The sequence below is a fragment of the Perognathus longimembris genome, chromosome 4 (genome assembly GCF_023159225.1).
Source record: "Perognathus longimembris pacificus isolate PPM17 chromosome 4, ASM2315922v1, whole genome shotgun sequence".
Classification (NCBI taxonomy): Eukaryota; Metazoa; Chordata; class Mammalia; order Rodentia; family Heteromyidae; genus Perognathus; species Perognathus longimembris.
In genome coordinates, this window is record NC_063164.1 from 78789613 (window position 1) to 78806843 (window position 17231).

The window sequence follows — 17231 nt, forward strand, 5'->3', positions numbered from 1 at the left end:
ATAAATGAATTTTGAACCGGTGTCAGTCAAAGTTCTACGAGAAGGAGAGAGTCAATGTTATACATAAGCTGACATACTGGTTTTTGTAAAGAAGTGTTAGGGATGGATGGTTTCTAGCTTTGGAGATTGGAATTCTTAGGGCAGGCAGTCAGGAAGGTTAGGATGAAACTCGTGGGCAAATACTGATGCTATGTGATTACACATAGAATTGCTTTTCTTTTCAAGGAAACAGAAGTTTGGCTTCTAGATGTCTTTAACTGATTGGATTTGGCCCACATAAGTATTGCAGATAATCTTTACATGAAAATTAGTTAACTTTAGACACTAATTAATACATTAAAATGTTCAAATTAACACCTAGACAGGTGTTTGAACAACAGAAGACTTCACTTTTCAAAATTAATAAGAAAGCTGAATATTAAAGGCTTTCATCTTAGAGGAGAATGGAAAGACATAAATATTAGGCAGCAAAGAGTAACCTGACTTTTCTAGAAATAAGTTTAGTACGGTACAATTCGAATAAAAAGATTTTTTTAAATCAAGTTCGTTGCGATTGTTTTTACTTATATTGCTTATTGCTTTAAAAAAAATTTTTTTTATGATGAAGCCTTGTTAGAACATCAGAGAGCCATGAACAAATCATTACAAGGTTTCTTTCCCAACAATCTTTGAGTAATCATAAACCCTAAAGCACATTTGTCTTCAGCACCCATGTGCTGGTCCTGGGGACTGAATTTAACACCTAGGCACTGTCACTGAGCTTATTTTGCTCAAGGCTAGTGGCCTACAACTTGAACCACAGGCCACTTCTGGATTTTTTGGGTGTGTGGTAGTTCATTGGAAAGAAAAGTCTTTTCTGCAAGGGTTGGTTTTAAACTGTCATCCTCAGATCTCAGTCTGCTGAGTAGCAATGATTGCAGTTGTGAGCCACCAGTACCTGACTTGTCTTCCTTGTTAGACACGCTGCAGGTATATGGCAGAGAACAGAGACTTTCCTATTATATTGCTAGATATTCCATTTTAAATTTCTGGAAAGGAGAAAAACAATAAAAAGCAGTTTAAAAATTTTAACTACTTCATAATATTCATAATGTGTTGTTAGTTATTTGGAAAAATATCTTTAAGATAAATGTATGAAAACCAGGTTTGCTGGTTCAAAAATTTGATTTTATTGGGTATTCTTAAAGTTCTATCACATTTATTCTATGATTTCAACAAGCTTTATAGGGTATAGGTTCATACATTTCTTTAGTGTTATTCCACTTTGTAGAAGAAAAAAAAATCATTGGTAGCAATAAGTGTTTATAGGAATTTGTATAAATGCAGCCAAACAAAAGCATTTCTTGATGGAATTTCTCAAACTCCTACTGGTTAGCAAACCTTGACCTGGAAATTACTGATGATTATCAAAATGCTTATTTTATTAAATGAATGAAGAATGCTGTCTCTGTATACAACCTTTTTCAGTCTGCCCACACTGAGCCTGAGCTTGATGTTGTGTTTCCACTTAAAATTAAACCTAAAACCTTAGATACAATCATAATGAGAAGGTTATTGCTTTTAAAATTTTGACTGTATTTTTCCCATAAGTACATGTGCCCTTCATAGCTAGGAAAATATGCATGAAAAATAAGAATGAAATGAATGTGATTTTATCTATAAAATCCTAAAAATTATCACCCAAATATTATTTATACACTGAATATCAACAGAACATAAGCTGTGCACACACTATAAACAATAATAATGTACAAGAAAATCATCATTAAAAATTCATTTTACTGCAAACTGTTTTCTTCCATTTAGAAAGAACTCAAATTGAAACTGACAGTTCAGCTCACTGGAAATTAGCATAGTAGCAAACTAGAGTTGTTCAGTAGTCCATGACTTCATTGGAGCTTACCTTAGTTACTTCTGAGACACACATCTGTGTTGTTTCAGTTCAGAAAAATGCCTTTACAAACCAACAGGACTTCCTTAAGTGTGGAAATTAGGTTACACCTCTGCATATCTCAAATAGAAACTTTTGACTTCCAATATATTTCATCAAATATTTTGCTGTTCCACATGAATCAAGAAAATTTAGCATGAGCTTTTGAATGCTAGCATCCTGCAACCAACCCCTGGAGTTCTATAATAGCAATGCCTTTGGTCTTGGAAAAAATATGTGCAAACTATAAATTTCATTTTGTGAAGAAAATGGATTGACATCTTGGTAACTTATAACGTAGGTGAGGTTTTGGAGGAAAAAATTCTGATGGCAAAATAAATGAAAGAAATATATTTTAAGGGGTAGTGATATAGTTCCGTGGAACTTGCCTAGCATGTACAAATCCTGAATTTCAAGACTAAAACTACATTGATATATTTAAAGAAGTTAATATATATGTACAGAATGTTGCTATATATATTCTTGTCTCTGTTTAATCAATGAATAATCAAGTTCTGCTCACAGAATCCTCAAAATATTCTTTGACTTCTCCTTTTTACCCTTTATTTTTCTATATTATTTTATAATTGCAAGTTATACTTTTCCTATTTAACCTTTCCAGTCAATTCTTGTTAGAGGAGATTGTATTATGTTCCTAAAATCCAATTTAATTACATAAATATTCTACTTGAATATAGATAATGAAGCCAAATTTTGCAAGATTATACAATTAGATTAACTAAATTACTTTGAGACAAAGGTTTGCTATCTTTAGGTAAATGAAATAAATATGGAGGATATGTCTGGAAAAGTGAAAATTGACCAGACAGAATAGAACCCAAATCTAACCATACACTAATTTACAGCAACTTGAAAATTATTCAAAGGTACCCATATATAAAAAGAGTGACACAAAGAGAGCAAGGAAATATTGCTTTATTAACTAATGGTTTTGTTTTGAAGTAGAATTCCAGTGACCTAGGCTGGGAATGTAGAAAACTTCATTCTCTATTTTATAATGTGTTATCATTTTTTATTTTTCTTAATCCAATTTCAACTGTCTGCCTTAGGACTTATTAGTCCAATATGAGGCTGTCATGCCATAGTTCACTAACACACACTCACACACACACGTCTTCTAGAATTGATATTTTTAACAGATTTCAAACACAATTATGCATCTGTAATCATGTAATAACTTACCTTATACAAGGAAAATATAGATGACCTAAATTGTCATAAGACCATGTCATGCCAACCTACTTGATAATGGGAAAAGAGAAAATGACATTTATGTTGTTAACAGAAGCCCCGGTCAGAATATCATGGCAAAAAGCAGTTTCACACTGAGCAATAGGATATTCGTAATGTACAAAAGAGGAACTTGCTTAGATTTTTTTTAGAAACCAAATGATAGCCAAGGTATTAGAAAAATTGGCTAGGCGCTGATGGCTCATGCATGCAGCCCTAGTTACTCAGAGGCTGAGATTTGAGAATTAAACTTGAAAGCCACATAGGTTAGACATATCTGAGAGACACATGAGTAAAATAGACAAGCAATAGAATGAGGCCCTGATTCCAAGTCCTAGTATGGAGACACATACACACACGCACACACACACACACACACACACACGCACACACACACATGATATATAGATATATGGTAGATAGATAGATAGATAGATAGGTAGATAGATCCCAGTAACTAAAGAAATAGGAAAGTATAAAAATATCACTAGAAAAACCAGATTGTCAGAAACATAATTGTTCGCACCATTGGTATTGGGTGTTACATTGATTTGTTTTTTTTTTGTTTTTTTTTTAGCATCTGTGGGATGTTGTAATACTATATAATGCACTTTATTTTAGTAGACTGCATTTAATTGTTATGATAAGAATGGATTGAGACCCTAAAGAGGAGGTATATGTTAGTTAATATTCTGTTGTTATAACAAATTTCCTAAGCTCTTGATATGATGAAGAAGAAATGTTTATTTTGGTTCAGATCTCAGAGTTTTCAATCAATGGCTAGTTACATACAGAGAGAGGGGGATTTAAGAGAAAAGAGTTCCTCATTCCCCTTCAAGCATATGCCCCCGATAAACTTGTTTTCTCCCAAACACCCCATCCTCACCTCCTCTGCTAAGTCTTGTAGACCAGTGATCAAACACCAGCCTTCTGGGACCTTTACCCAACACATAATCAGGTCAGAAGATGATGATGACCTGGTTTAGAAAAGAATAACAGAGAAGCAGATAAACATGTAGATATTCATGATATTTTGAAGACAGACTTGGTAGTGCACTATCAGGAATGGTACATATTTTCATTGTTATACTAATGATAGTCATGGACACTTTCAAGACTGTCCATGACAGAACCCAGAAATGCCAAGAGTGAATCTAGGAATATCAACTAGATTATTGCACCAAATATAAAAAAGAGTAGGTTAAATAATACAAGTTGACCATGTGTTTGCTAAGTAAAGAATATGCTAAAAATGAGGATGTGATTAACTTGATGTCATGCTAAAGAGATCAATAAAATGAGATGGTGAAAAGGAAATGTTTTAGCCCCATAAAAATAACTGGCAACTTCCACAGGAATCGAAAATAAACCATCGGGTCTAGAGAACAGGCCAATCAGAGTTGAAGAACAATTAAAGGAAAGATGAATTCAGTTTGAATGAAGTTTAGATGTGAATGTCTGAATGGAGAGAAAAACTTGCAAATGGAGGTTGGTTTCAAAGAAAATGTTCATTTTAGGATAATAATAGTAATGCAAATTTATTTGAAGGATGTCAGATTTACAAGAAAGAGAATCTGAAGGTACAGAAGAAAGTAGGATGAATTATTGAGGCCAGGTATTTTCAGAAGGATGAGTTTGTGTAAACAGAAGGGATGAAATTTTCTTCTAAGTATAGGAAGATAGACAAAAGAATTGAACTGGATGTAGATCAGTGCTGGCTTAGGTTTATGAAAACAAACAGGTTTCCTTTTGAAATGCCCCAACTTCTCTAGGCAGGAAGACTCCAGTCCATCCTTCTGCAGTATACACATGTAGAACAGAGTGAATAAGGATGCAAGGTATAATGAACAAGGAATGATAACAAAACACTGTAGGTTGGGCAATGTAGAAAAACTGTACAGAATTGATGGAGACAAGGTCCTGACTGATGTCCAATAATTTTTGTAGTGAGAATACCCTGGACAGGTATAGTAGGAAGATGGATTGCAGTGTATTCATAGAAGGGGAAGACAGTTTCTTTCAGTGGGGGTATAGTCTTTATTCATGACACACACCATTGGAATTTGTTATAGAAATAAAATTTAATAAATAAATTAAATAAAAGGCTATGGAAAAGGCTATGGAACTTTGAAGAAATGAAGTACTAAGTTTGGATCAATTATTCTGCAGATATTGGAAGGCTAGCTTCCCTGGTATAAAGTGGTCAACAAGACAAGAGTATGGGTTTAATTAAAAAAAAATAAGAAATTGAAGGTATTGGATTACTCTTTAATGATGAGTGGTCATGGTGGTACTGTCAGTATATGAGGCAACTGATGATTTTGCCTGGATAAAACTAATATACTGAATTTATTATGAAGGAGGTATCTGATTTTCCACTTCAGACTTGTTACTCAGTGACAGAGCCCAGATTTACGGTGCTACTGGGAAAATAGGACCTCAGCAGTTACTAATTTTCAGTAAGCAAGGACGTGGAAGGATCATTCAGTCTCAACAGAAGTGGTTTCCAGGACCATCATCAACACACTGGGAAAAGGGATGTATTGAACATGAGGCATGACATAAAGTGCTCTCGGACTAATGCCGAGATAACTAACAATATAGATTTGTTGTTGTTGTTTTATTTTATTGTAGGTAAGAGTCTAATGGATTTTTTTCCTTGGGCTGGCTCCTAAAGATAACCATCAGATCTCAACTTTCTGAGTAGCTACACTAGTTACAGGCATAAGACACAAACCTCAAGTGCCAAGCTGTTATCCATAGATAAAGATACTGAAAAGCTTTGATGAGAGAGTTGGACTCTCTGAGACTAACATTTTGGAAGGATTTACAAGTGTGAGAATGATGAGAAAAATAAGTTCTAAAACTGCTTTGGACAAAAGGATTTTTATGGTTTCAATTATATTCCAATATTAAGGACTGCTTGGCAGTCAAAATGTTAGGTCAGTGTAACATTATCTTTTAGGCAGTCAGATGTGGCAACTGCAATTAAGAGTAACTAAGGGTGGGAAAAAGTACTAAATAAGCAAAATGGCAGAATGGGAGAAGAGGGGTGTATGAGAAGGGGGGATAGAGAGAACATAAGAATTAATTACTACCAATATTTTTCCACTAATACAGACTATACTCCATCCTCAGGTGAAAAACGGGATTGATTGAGCAATCTCCTCCTCGCTGTGCCCCAGTGTTAAACACTGTTTAATACATATGGGATCGTGATGCAGGGGGAAAAAAAATTACAAAAGTCGATTTTGTAATCCCTCTGTACAGCACTTTGACAAAAAGAAATGGGAAAAAAAAAGTCTTTATCACCACATTGTTTCCATTTCTTTCAGAATCAGTTTGTGTCCCTGTGATTATGGGAAAGAAAAGCCAATTGAAAGATGACCCTTAAAGGCTTATTTTTAATTCCCTGAAATTCAAATGCAATCTCTACAAATTCTTACTTCACTCCAATACGACTTCACCTTTAATTTACAGAAATTAACTAAGTTAGAAGCCATACTGGGGTGAAGTGCAAATTTGCATTGTATGTATTTGAATTTCAGGGAGAATTAAATAAGCTTGGATTTGGGAATGACATTAGGAAATATGTTATTTGAAGGATGAAAAAAGATCATTTTTGTTGTTGTTATTGTTGATTATGTGGTTTGAACTCAAGATTGGGTGCTGTCTCTGGGCTTTTTTACTCAAAGACAGCACTCTACCCACTTCCTGGTTTTCAGGTCGTTAATTTGAGATCAGAGTCTCATAGACTTTCCTGCCCAGGCTGGCTTATAACCATGATACTCAGATCTCAGCCTCCTGAGTAGCTAGGGTTACAGGCATGAGCTGCCAGTGCCTGGCTCTGTGTGTGTGTGTGTGTGTGTGTGTGTGTGTGTGTGTGTGTGTGTGTGTGTTTGTAGTTGCCATTTAGTTGCCATTCTTTATTGATATTCTTTCTTGTAATTTTATGGACAGTTGAGAAAAAAATTTAAGATGTTTTTCTTGTTAAGATTATGTTTTTTTGGAGTGACCTGGTGCCAAAAGAGAGTAATAGGAGGATTACAACCTTATAAAAATCATTTCTTAGTTGACATTTTAATATATACTATTTTCCAAAATATCATGATACATTTTTGGTTGAAACTTTTATAAGGTTTTGCTGAACAGTTAGTGTTGTTCAGCACAATATTATATAATATATTTCAGCACAGCATTACATAATGTATTAGGTGACTCATGTTATTTTGACTTCCAAATACCAAAATCAGCTGTAACTAATGCAAATAAATATAAATCTCTTAGAAAGATACTGGTGCTCTCTTGAGCTCCCACACCAAGATAGGAAATCAAGATAAACTCCTCAAGGCCAGGAGAACTCCTTAATAAAGAATAATAAAGTTGTGGTGTCTTTCTTTTCTCCTCTCTGTGTCATAGCTTTGTGATTTTTGCACACAGCCTTAAATATTCTTTTCTAATCTCCCCTCTGCCAGTTTACCTTACCATTTAGTATAGCTACCTTCCACAGGAGTTTTATAACTCAGTCTAAATTATTGAAAACAGAAATTCTTAGTAACTGAGACAAGCCTAAGACTTAACTTGTGGCCACATGTTAATTGTAATCTAATTGAAAAGAATGAAAGACAAAAATGGCATTGTATCACACATAGGGCTGCTGCTGTCAGGAATGCTAACTTAGTGGGGCAGATTAGGCAAATAAGGATGTTGGATGAATTTTTATACTTCCTGACATATCCAATACACAAACACCATTGGAACAATCAGTAGTTGGATGTTTCCAGAATAAAGAATAGCAAGCAGAGAGTAGGAAACTGCATGTCACATTTAATGTCTGTCTGTTTATGTATAAACCAAAAACTGGGAACAAGAGACACTTTTCAAACAACAAAAGTGAAAATGCTAAACATGGAAAAATCAATCAAGTAACTCTCTTGAAGAATCTTAGCTGGACAGAGAAAATGCTTTGTTTATTATCCACAGGACTTAAGTAGGAGGAGCTAATAGAATGTTAACTTAAACTTGTTATGAGAAAGACTCATTACCTTTTCAGATTTGCAATTGCATTTTAGAATCTTAGTAATAAATATTTAATACATACTTTATTTATTTGAAATAGAGAGGCATGTAGTTAAAAGCATCCATACATGGATTTTTTTTTTTTTTTTGGCCAGTCCTGGGCCTTGAACTCAGGTCCTGAGCACTATCCCTGGCTTCTTTTTGCTCAAGGCTAGCACTCTGCCACTTGAGCCACAGTGCCACTTCTGGCCGTTTTCTGTATATGTGGTGCTGGGGAATCGAACCAAGGGCCTCATGTATACACGGCAAGCACTCTTGCCACTAGGCCATATCCCCAGCCCCAGTACATGGTTTTTAAACATAGAGTATTTTCCTTTTGTTTTATTTTTGTATCATTATTTTAAAGGTGATATAAGTAATGAGTATATCTCTTTTTGAACATCATCAAATCTTCCCCAGTTTCCCATCTTCCCCTTTTCCCACTTTCCCCCAGATTTTTTCCTTCTTACCACCTATCCAGTATGAAAGCATAGGTATCGGCCATCCCAAAGGACCATGCAGAGATAATCACAGGCTGGAGAAGAAGGTTCATAAGGAGGTTTTTTTAGTGGGGCCATAGTTCCCACGGGAGAGGGAGCTACATGGCATCTGCACCTAATCCAGGTGGCAGCTTCTCTCTCTGGGGGTAAAAGGGGAAGTAGTTAGGTAGTGAGTAGGAGTGGCTCATTATGGGTGGATCTGAGGGATAGTAGGAGGAGCAGAGGACCTGAGGCTAGGGAAATGCTAACACAGTAGTTATAGAGTTCATTTTCAACATATTATCTAGTATCACGGCTGCATTTTCTCACCTTCATCCCACCATTTCTGTGCTTCCCCTTATCCTCCTGCAAACAGATAAATTTACATATGAGAAAAAAGTACAGAAAACAAAAACAACAAAGAAGAAACAAAGAAAAAAGATACCAAAAAGCAAAATAACTGATGACCACTTTTTTCCATTTCTTGGAGTTCATTTTGAGAACTTTTTTTTGAGGTTCTGGGACTTGAACTCAGGGCCTGGGTGCTGTACCAGAGGTCTAGCATATGTCTAGTGGTCTACCAGTTTGAGCCACAGCTCCATTTCTAGTTTTTGAGCTGTTAATTGGACATTAGATTATCCCAGTCTCCTGCCAAGAAGGGTTTTGAAACTGTAACCTCTGATCTCAGGGTCCTGAATAGCTAGAATTACAGGTATGAGCCACCAGTACCCAGCTTATAAACATCATTTTATACGATTATTTGCACAAAGGTATTGAGCCTTTGTGAGACCAAAGGAGGGCATGCTTAGGAGAGAATCACAGGGCTCAATAGCTATATGCATATATAGCTATATTTTATATAGTCATAACTATATAAAATGATGCTTATCAAAATGAACTCCAAGAAATACAAACAAGAAATTGTTTTATTTCACTCTTTTCTGTGTGAGTCTCTAGAGTTTGGTATAATTCATCATGTCAAATTGTGGGTTTTTTTTTTTTATCATCCAGTGTGGTTACTTGTAGATTCATGGGCATATTTTAGATTACAACAAATGAGGGAAAACATGCGATCTGTGTTCTTTCGAGTCTGGTTTACTTCACTTAATACATTTTTTCCCAAGCATTTCCATTTCCTTATGAATCTTACAATATCATTCTTTCTGATGGAAGTGTAGAATTCCATTCTGCATATGCATCACGTTTTCTCCATCAATTTTCCATTGAGAAGCATCTGCATTGATTCTATATATTGTCTATGGTAAACAATGCTGCAGTGCACATTTTTGTGCTTGTAGCTTTAGTGTGGATTTATTTATTTTCTATGGGATACATTCCAACAGTGACCTTGCTGGGTCACAGGAACATAGCAAATTTTCTCACCCTAATCAGAAGTATGTATATTTAAATCTGACCCTGTACAAGCCCTAATTCTGTACCTCACTCCCATTTCAGCTAGCTCTCATTTGCTATAACTTCATTTGTACCTTCATCTTTCAAAAGACTAATATGAGATTTAAGGTACATAATTTTGAACATTTCTAAATTATTTTATTTATTTATTGTTGTATGGGTGTGCAAGTGCATGTGTGTGTGTGTGTGTGTCTGTGTGTTGTTTAAGAACTTGAACTCAGGTATTGGGTGCTGTCCCTGAGTATTTGCTCAAGCCAAATACTCTACCGCTTGAGATAGAGCTCTACTTACAGCTTTTTCTTTTCCTGTTTATTTGTTTGTTTGTTTTGTCTTTCATTTTTGCTTTTTTTGTTTTGGTGGTTAATTGGGAATAAGGGTCTTAAAGACTTACATGCCCTGGCATGCATTAAACTGCAATTTCAGATCTCATTTCCTGAGTGGATGAAAGTACAGGCATAAGCCATGATGGACACCTGGTTAGAATCCATTTTTATGTTATAACCAAAATATAAAAGGTAAGGATGCTAGGCACTGGTGGCTCATGCCTGAATTCCTAGTCAGGAGGCTAAGATCTGAATATTTCAGTTCAGAGGCAGACCAGGCAGGAAAGTTCCTGAGGCTCTTCTCTCTAAATAAGCACCAGGAAGTGACACTGTGGCTCCAGTGATAGAGTGTTTGCTAGCCTTGAGCTAAAGGGCTTAGGGACAGTACCCAGGCCCAGAGAACAAGCCATATGACCAGAAAAAAAAGAAAAAAAAAAGATAAGGATAGTGAGAAAAACATGGGTGCCTATGCTATTGAAGGATATGTACAACAAATCTCTGATGTATTTAATTCCTACTTTGTCTTTGAATTCTAAATTAGTGCCACAGTAAAATAGTAATTCTTACTTCCTTTGTTGTTGGTGGTCATGGAGCTTGAACTAAGGGGCCTGGGCACTGTTCCTGTGCTTTTCCACTCAAGACTACTGCTCTATCATCCCCTCTATCACTTTTAAATGACACTGATGGAAGCCGTGTAGTACTGAGTGGTCCTAATTAAATAGGAATTAAAAAAAAAAATCGACTTTTTTTTTTTTTTTGGCCAGTCCTGGGGCTTAGACTCAGGGCCTGAGCACTGTCCCTGGCTTCCTTTTGCTCAAGGCTAGCACTCTGCCACTTGAGCCATAGTGCCATTTCTGGCCATTTTCTGTATATGTGGTGCTGAGGAATCGAACCCTGGGCCTCATGTATACGAGGCAAGCACTCTTGCCACTAGGCCATATTTCCAGCCCACGACAACTCGACTTTTGAACTTTGTAAATTATTCCTGATACACTTCCTGAGTTTATTATGTATATATTATCTACCTGTATTGTATGAACAAGAAGCAATAAAGACATGTGTAATAAAAAAGACGGCTGCTCCACCACTTTGAGCCATAGCTCAGCTTCTGATTTTCTGATGGTTAATTGGAACTAAGATTCTCGTAGACTTTCTTTCCCAAGCTGGCTTCGACCAAATCCTCAGATCTCAGCCTCCTGAGTAGTTAGGCTTACAGGCAGCAACTCTTTCTTTTATCAAGTAAAAACTTGCATGTTCTAGTATGTCAGTGTGTTTAGCAGTGACTTTGCTGTAAAATATTTGGATGACAGGAGCCTCAACTGTGTAAGTATAATGTTCTGTCACTGTGAATGTTGCCTTTGTGATTTTTTATTTATGTCATGAAAATATACCAATACTCAAAAGACACTGTCTCAAAAAAATCAGTTTCTTACATATGAGATAATGACTCCAAAATGATAACTATTTACTAGAAAGCTCCTATAGGGGCTGGGAATGTGACTTAACAGTAGAGTGTTTGCCTAGCATTCATGAAGCCCTGGGTTTGATTACTCAGCAACACATAAACAGAAAACGCTGGAAGTGGTGCTGTGGCTCAAGTGGTAGAGTGCTACTCTTGAGCAAAAGGAAGCTAGGGACAGTGCTCAGCCCCACAGTCCAAGCCCTGGTTAGAAAAAAAAAAAATATATATATATATATATGAATAAATGAATGAATAATTGAAAATTTGGAATAAGTGTTTCTTTCAATAGTGAGTTGTTAACACCGTAAAGTGAAAAAAGAAGAGTTGTTCCCTTTTAATGCTTATGTTAGTTAAAATTGAATTGAATGGCATTCAAAAATAAATGTAAAACAAGAGGATAGAAATTTTTCTATAATTAACTTCTTACTTTGTAATGAAAAGTTATGATTAAGAACACTGAACAGAAATGTCAAAGTGACAAACAAGATACAAAGCAGAATTGGGAGTAGTTTCAACAAATCACTATGGATTTCACAGTTTGGTGTTATGCTATACCACGGACTTCATGAGTATTTGACTCCTAGCAGGAGGTATGATGTAAAGAAGAGTGAGGACCACAGAAATTAAGTCAAAAGTTCAACAATCACTGGCTGAGATGGGATGAATGAAATCCCCAATCACCTACTGTGCTCCCTTTTTATAGGATTTCTAAAGTTGACTATAAATTCCCCACTATTTCTCAGCTCAAAGCTCTGTAGTAATAAAGGGTAAAACCATTTCAATTAAAATGGCATTGCATAATCAAATCATGAGAGAGTGGGGCAAATGTAAATTGAGATACTCTTCAATGCAACTCATACTGAGAGTGTAGAAACATTAAAATCAGAAACAAAAAAGAAAGGATAAGAAAAACTATTTCAGATTTTTAAATATCTAGAGAGAATATGATTAAAAGCAAGGTACGAGCCTGAAGTACTTTATGAGCAATAACAAAATTACTTTAGAAACATTAGTGGTCAGTAAGCCAAACTTGAGTTAGAACTATACCCAATATAAATACTTTCAAAATATTGATTACAATAGATGCACTATGATTATGGAATGCAATGTCCTTGTCCTTAGGAGATGCATACAGAAGTATTTGGCTGTAAAGGGTCACACTGTTTACAGTTTATTTCTAGAAAATTCCATGAGAACATCAAATATCTGCTAAAATAAAATAGGAATAACTAGAAAGGATTAGAAGCACAAACCAATGGAGCCTTGGTTTCTTAAGTGAGAATATCCTTGGATTAAAGCTGTTCACTGTAACAGGAACTTGTAAAGTTAAATGAAACAAGAATGGTAACAAGCCACATGGAAAAGTATATAATTATGTGGTAATAGGTATTTGTTGCAACTTTATGGCCACGTTGTCATTATCCTTAAAACTCTCCAATTTCTTGTATTTCAATTAAAAGTGAATAGAGCTCACAATAGACAGTATTCAGCAATCAGAGAAATTCAATTTGGTGTAAAACAAAACAAAACTGTGCTACAATGAATTTTTTCTAGCACAGTATATTCATATGCTTCTTTATATACTGCAAGTCATCTTGGATTCTGTTTTCCATTTTATTACTGTTGTTGTTTTCTTTTGTTTGGACCTTATGCTTGAATGCAAAGTAAATTTTTGATCAACCATTCATACATCTACATATGTATGTGTTCCATGCCTGGCTGAAATTTAACCAGAAAGAGTTACTGCAGACAACTTTATCATATACTAGAGTACATAACTAAATTGTCTGCCTTGTTCCACCCATCAAAGTTCAATATCACTGAAAAAAGTCATAAGAGTGACTTACATTTGCTGTTCATCCTTATCTAGTCCACACATCCTCAATAATAAGTATCCCAAATAGAAGTATCAAAACAATTCATACTTTCATAAAATCCAATTCAGTGATATTTCCTTAAAAGATGTTTGTATTTTTTTCTTTGTGAAATGGTTGAGATAATCAGTTGATCTAATAATTTCTCCTGCAACCTTTTTCTTTTGGGCATAAATTAATTTCTGTTATCTATAACCTATGATCTTCCTTGGTCCTTTAATTCCCACTCCAACAGCTGATCTCTATGAATCCTATCTAGGCATGATTCTCTTTGTTTCTTTGTGAATCATACCCAATTGAGCTATCTCAAGATGACTTAAGAGAAGTCTGCCTATGCACTAATTTTTCCTCTTAATGCCATGTACAGCACGGTCATCTCTAGCTTTATACAAAGCTATACGAAGTCTAATCTACACAAATTTTCTATGTAGCACCTAATACATACTTGGTCATGTACCATCATCTCCAACTCTTCATGTCAAATTCCAATTATATACACAAGATCTCCATTTTACTTCTCTAAAATTACATGAATAGAGAAGGGGAATAGCAAAAGAGATTAATTAATTATGATATTAGAAGAGGAAGATGAAAAGGAAAGCCTCTTGTGAAAAGAATGACAGATTCTGATTTCCTCTCTATTTGTGTGTGTGTATGTAGTGTGTGTGTGTGTGTGTGTGTGTGTGTGTGTGTGTGTGTGTGTGTGTGTGTGTGCTGGCACTTGATTACAGGCCTTGTACTCTTACTTGATTTTTCATTCAAAGTTGATGTTATAGTATTAACACATCCCCCCTTCTGACATTTTTCTAGTTAACTGGATATAATATCCTCTTGGACTTTTCTGTCTAGTATGGCTTTGAACAATGATCATCAAATATAAACCTTCTAAATAGTTAGGATTAAATATGTGAAACACAATCCTGTTCTATGATAAGTTTCTGTATTCCTTTCAGAAAGTTAAGTAGGGACAAATTTCTCTCATAACTAAGGAAAGTAGAGAAAGAAAGGAGCAGACCAAACTACACTGACATTGTAAAAGATTTTAGCAAGACAATAAAGCATTTCATCATCTTAAGTTTGTTAACTTGCTGTTTACTAATAATAAAAGCAGTCTAATCAAATGGACTGTCACTTAAAATTCATATTTACCTTATTGAGATAAATTTTTCACTCTAGATCATCTGGGGAAGTATGTGCTCAGTAAAATATGATTTGTGCTTTCATATAACAGTGTTCATTAATGTTTGAGAATTAATCAAAGTCTCCTAAGCATAAACAGCTGAATTATACATTTTCAATAGTACTTCTTAGCCCCATACTACTTAATAATGCAAAATATGTTTAGAAAAACAACTCAAAACTAATTCTGCAACTTTGCAAAATCAGATATTCTATACTCTACTTAATATTAATTTTGCTCAATCACCATAAATTGGATTGTTCTTGAGATTGTGTTTAAATCAAGGCAAGATGGTCTTCTATTTACAAATGTAATTTAGACTTATGATGGCAATCTTGTTAAATATTACTAGAGTAATTGAAATTGATTAGTGTGTACTAAGCTTTGTCAGTACTGATCAAATTTAGACACTGCATTTATACCTTTGACAGACACTTTTAATGCTGCATGGAAGGATTTAACTGTCTCCGAGTTTAACAACTTTTCTTAAGAATATTTTCAAAGCATAACAAGAGAAAATGAGGAGCAAGTCTTTTAATTTCCTTTATAAATTTTTATGAATATTTGGGAAAATTAGAGATAGGTTTGAGAGATTACTTGTGTTTTAAAAATATCACTTTTGTTTTTCCATCAACTTTATTTCATTCTAGGTTTACAATTCTCTACTAGTTACAGAATCACTGAGTACCACAAAAAAAATATCTTTTATAGAAGACACACAATTACTGGGCTATTTGAAAAGCAGGTTGAAAATAAAGCCTGATAGCTCCTGTGCACTGGCTGGGTGGTTTGGCTCACTTCTGAAGCTTGTACTGAATGTGGTAGATGTATGCTGGCTCTTCGAGGTGTAGAGCAATATTCTTCCTAATATAAAAATAAACATAACACAGTCATTTGCTCTGAGGAAATTTTACAGTTGTTGGTTAACCTGCTCCCTTATGCCCTGCAATATTCATTAGCAGATTTCTCTGTTTATGAGTGATAGTATATGAAAACGGTTATGGGAGGCTAACAGATGTAACTACTGAAATAAATTAGAAAGAAAAGTTCTGGTTTTTACAGATGGCTCCATCAAATATGCTTTTTCTCCCCTTCACTTTAACATTTAGTTTTCTTTCAACAGAAAACTTTTCTTTACTGACTATGGGAATGTGGCCAAAGTGGAAAGATGTGACACGGATGGGATGAACAGAACAAGGATAATTGATTCCAAGACAGAGCAGCCAGCTGCACTGGCACTAGACCTAGTCAACAAATTCGTTTATTGGGTAGATCTTTACTTGGACTTTGTGGGAGTCGTGGACTATGAAGGAAAAAATAGACATACAATCATTCAAGGCAGACATGTAAGTACAATGTTGTGGGGAAATGCAACAAAGATAATGAAATATAGCATAAAACTATGAAGAAGACTAAAGTTTTCTCTGTTGTAAATATCTTATGAAGTCAAGCTGTAATGATTGTAAAACTGTATGTTTTATCTGAAAAGGTGTTGCCTGCAGAGTGAAGTAGTAAAATTTCTGTGATACTGGAGATGGCTTTTACCTTGCCTCCTCTCTCTACTGAAAACAAACAAACCAACAAACATAAAAGAAGTTGTACTTAAAAAAAAGTTGTACTAGCAAGAAAGAAATATATTGAAATAGGACAGATGTTATGACCTACTTACTACAAACTAATTTGAATGGTTTATTCATGGGGTATTGTACTATCTTCTCTCCTCTGTGCATCGAAGATATTTTGCTAACAAGTACAAATGCCTGATCATCAAAGCTTCCTGGTTATTTAATAGGGTGGAAAAAAGTTGCATATTTTTATTTATTTGAATGTTTCCTAAAGTGAGAATTCTGTGCAAGTTTCCAAGTACATTGATTTCCTCGCATGCAAGAAGTTTTTCCTTGCTGAAATACAAGATTTTTTCATACAATGATCATTAAACCCCTAATGAACTTTCTACATAGAAATATTCCCTATTCATTAGTGTACTTGTTTCAAATCCTAGTGTTAAGTGAGAGTTTTAGTCTATGAAGCTGAAATGTGTGAATCTTTTTTTTTTATATTTTGTGAAATATGACTGGTCTATTCTGTAATTCTTTTTTAAAGAGACTTTTACTCTTCAGTCAACTTTAAAAATGACTTTTCCGGCTGGGGATATGGCCTAATGGCTAGAGTGCCTGAGTCGTATTCATGAGGCCCTGGGTTCAATTCCCCAGCACGACATATACAGAAAATGGCCAGAAGTGGTGCTGTGGCTCAAGTGG

At 35.0% G+C, this 17231-nt stretch overlaps 1 protein-coding gene across 1 annotated transcript in view; it reads left to right on the plus strand.

Moving 5' to 3' along the window:
• The window catches only part of Lrp1b (LDL receptor related protein 1B), a 1711024-nt gene that overhangs the window by 998849 nt on the left and 694944 nt on the right, over positions 1–17231 (plus strand). The window contains exon 8 of the mRNA XM_048345540.1: positions 16094–16316. Within this exon, the coding sequence (XP_048201497.1) occupies positions 16094–16316 (223 nt within the window). The remainder of the gene's footprint in view (positions 1–16093; positions 16317–17231) is intronic.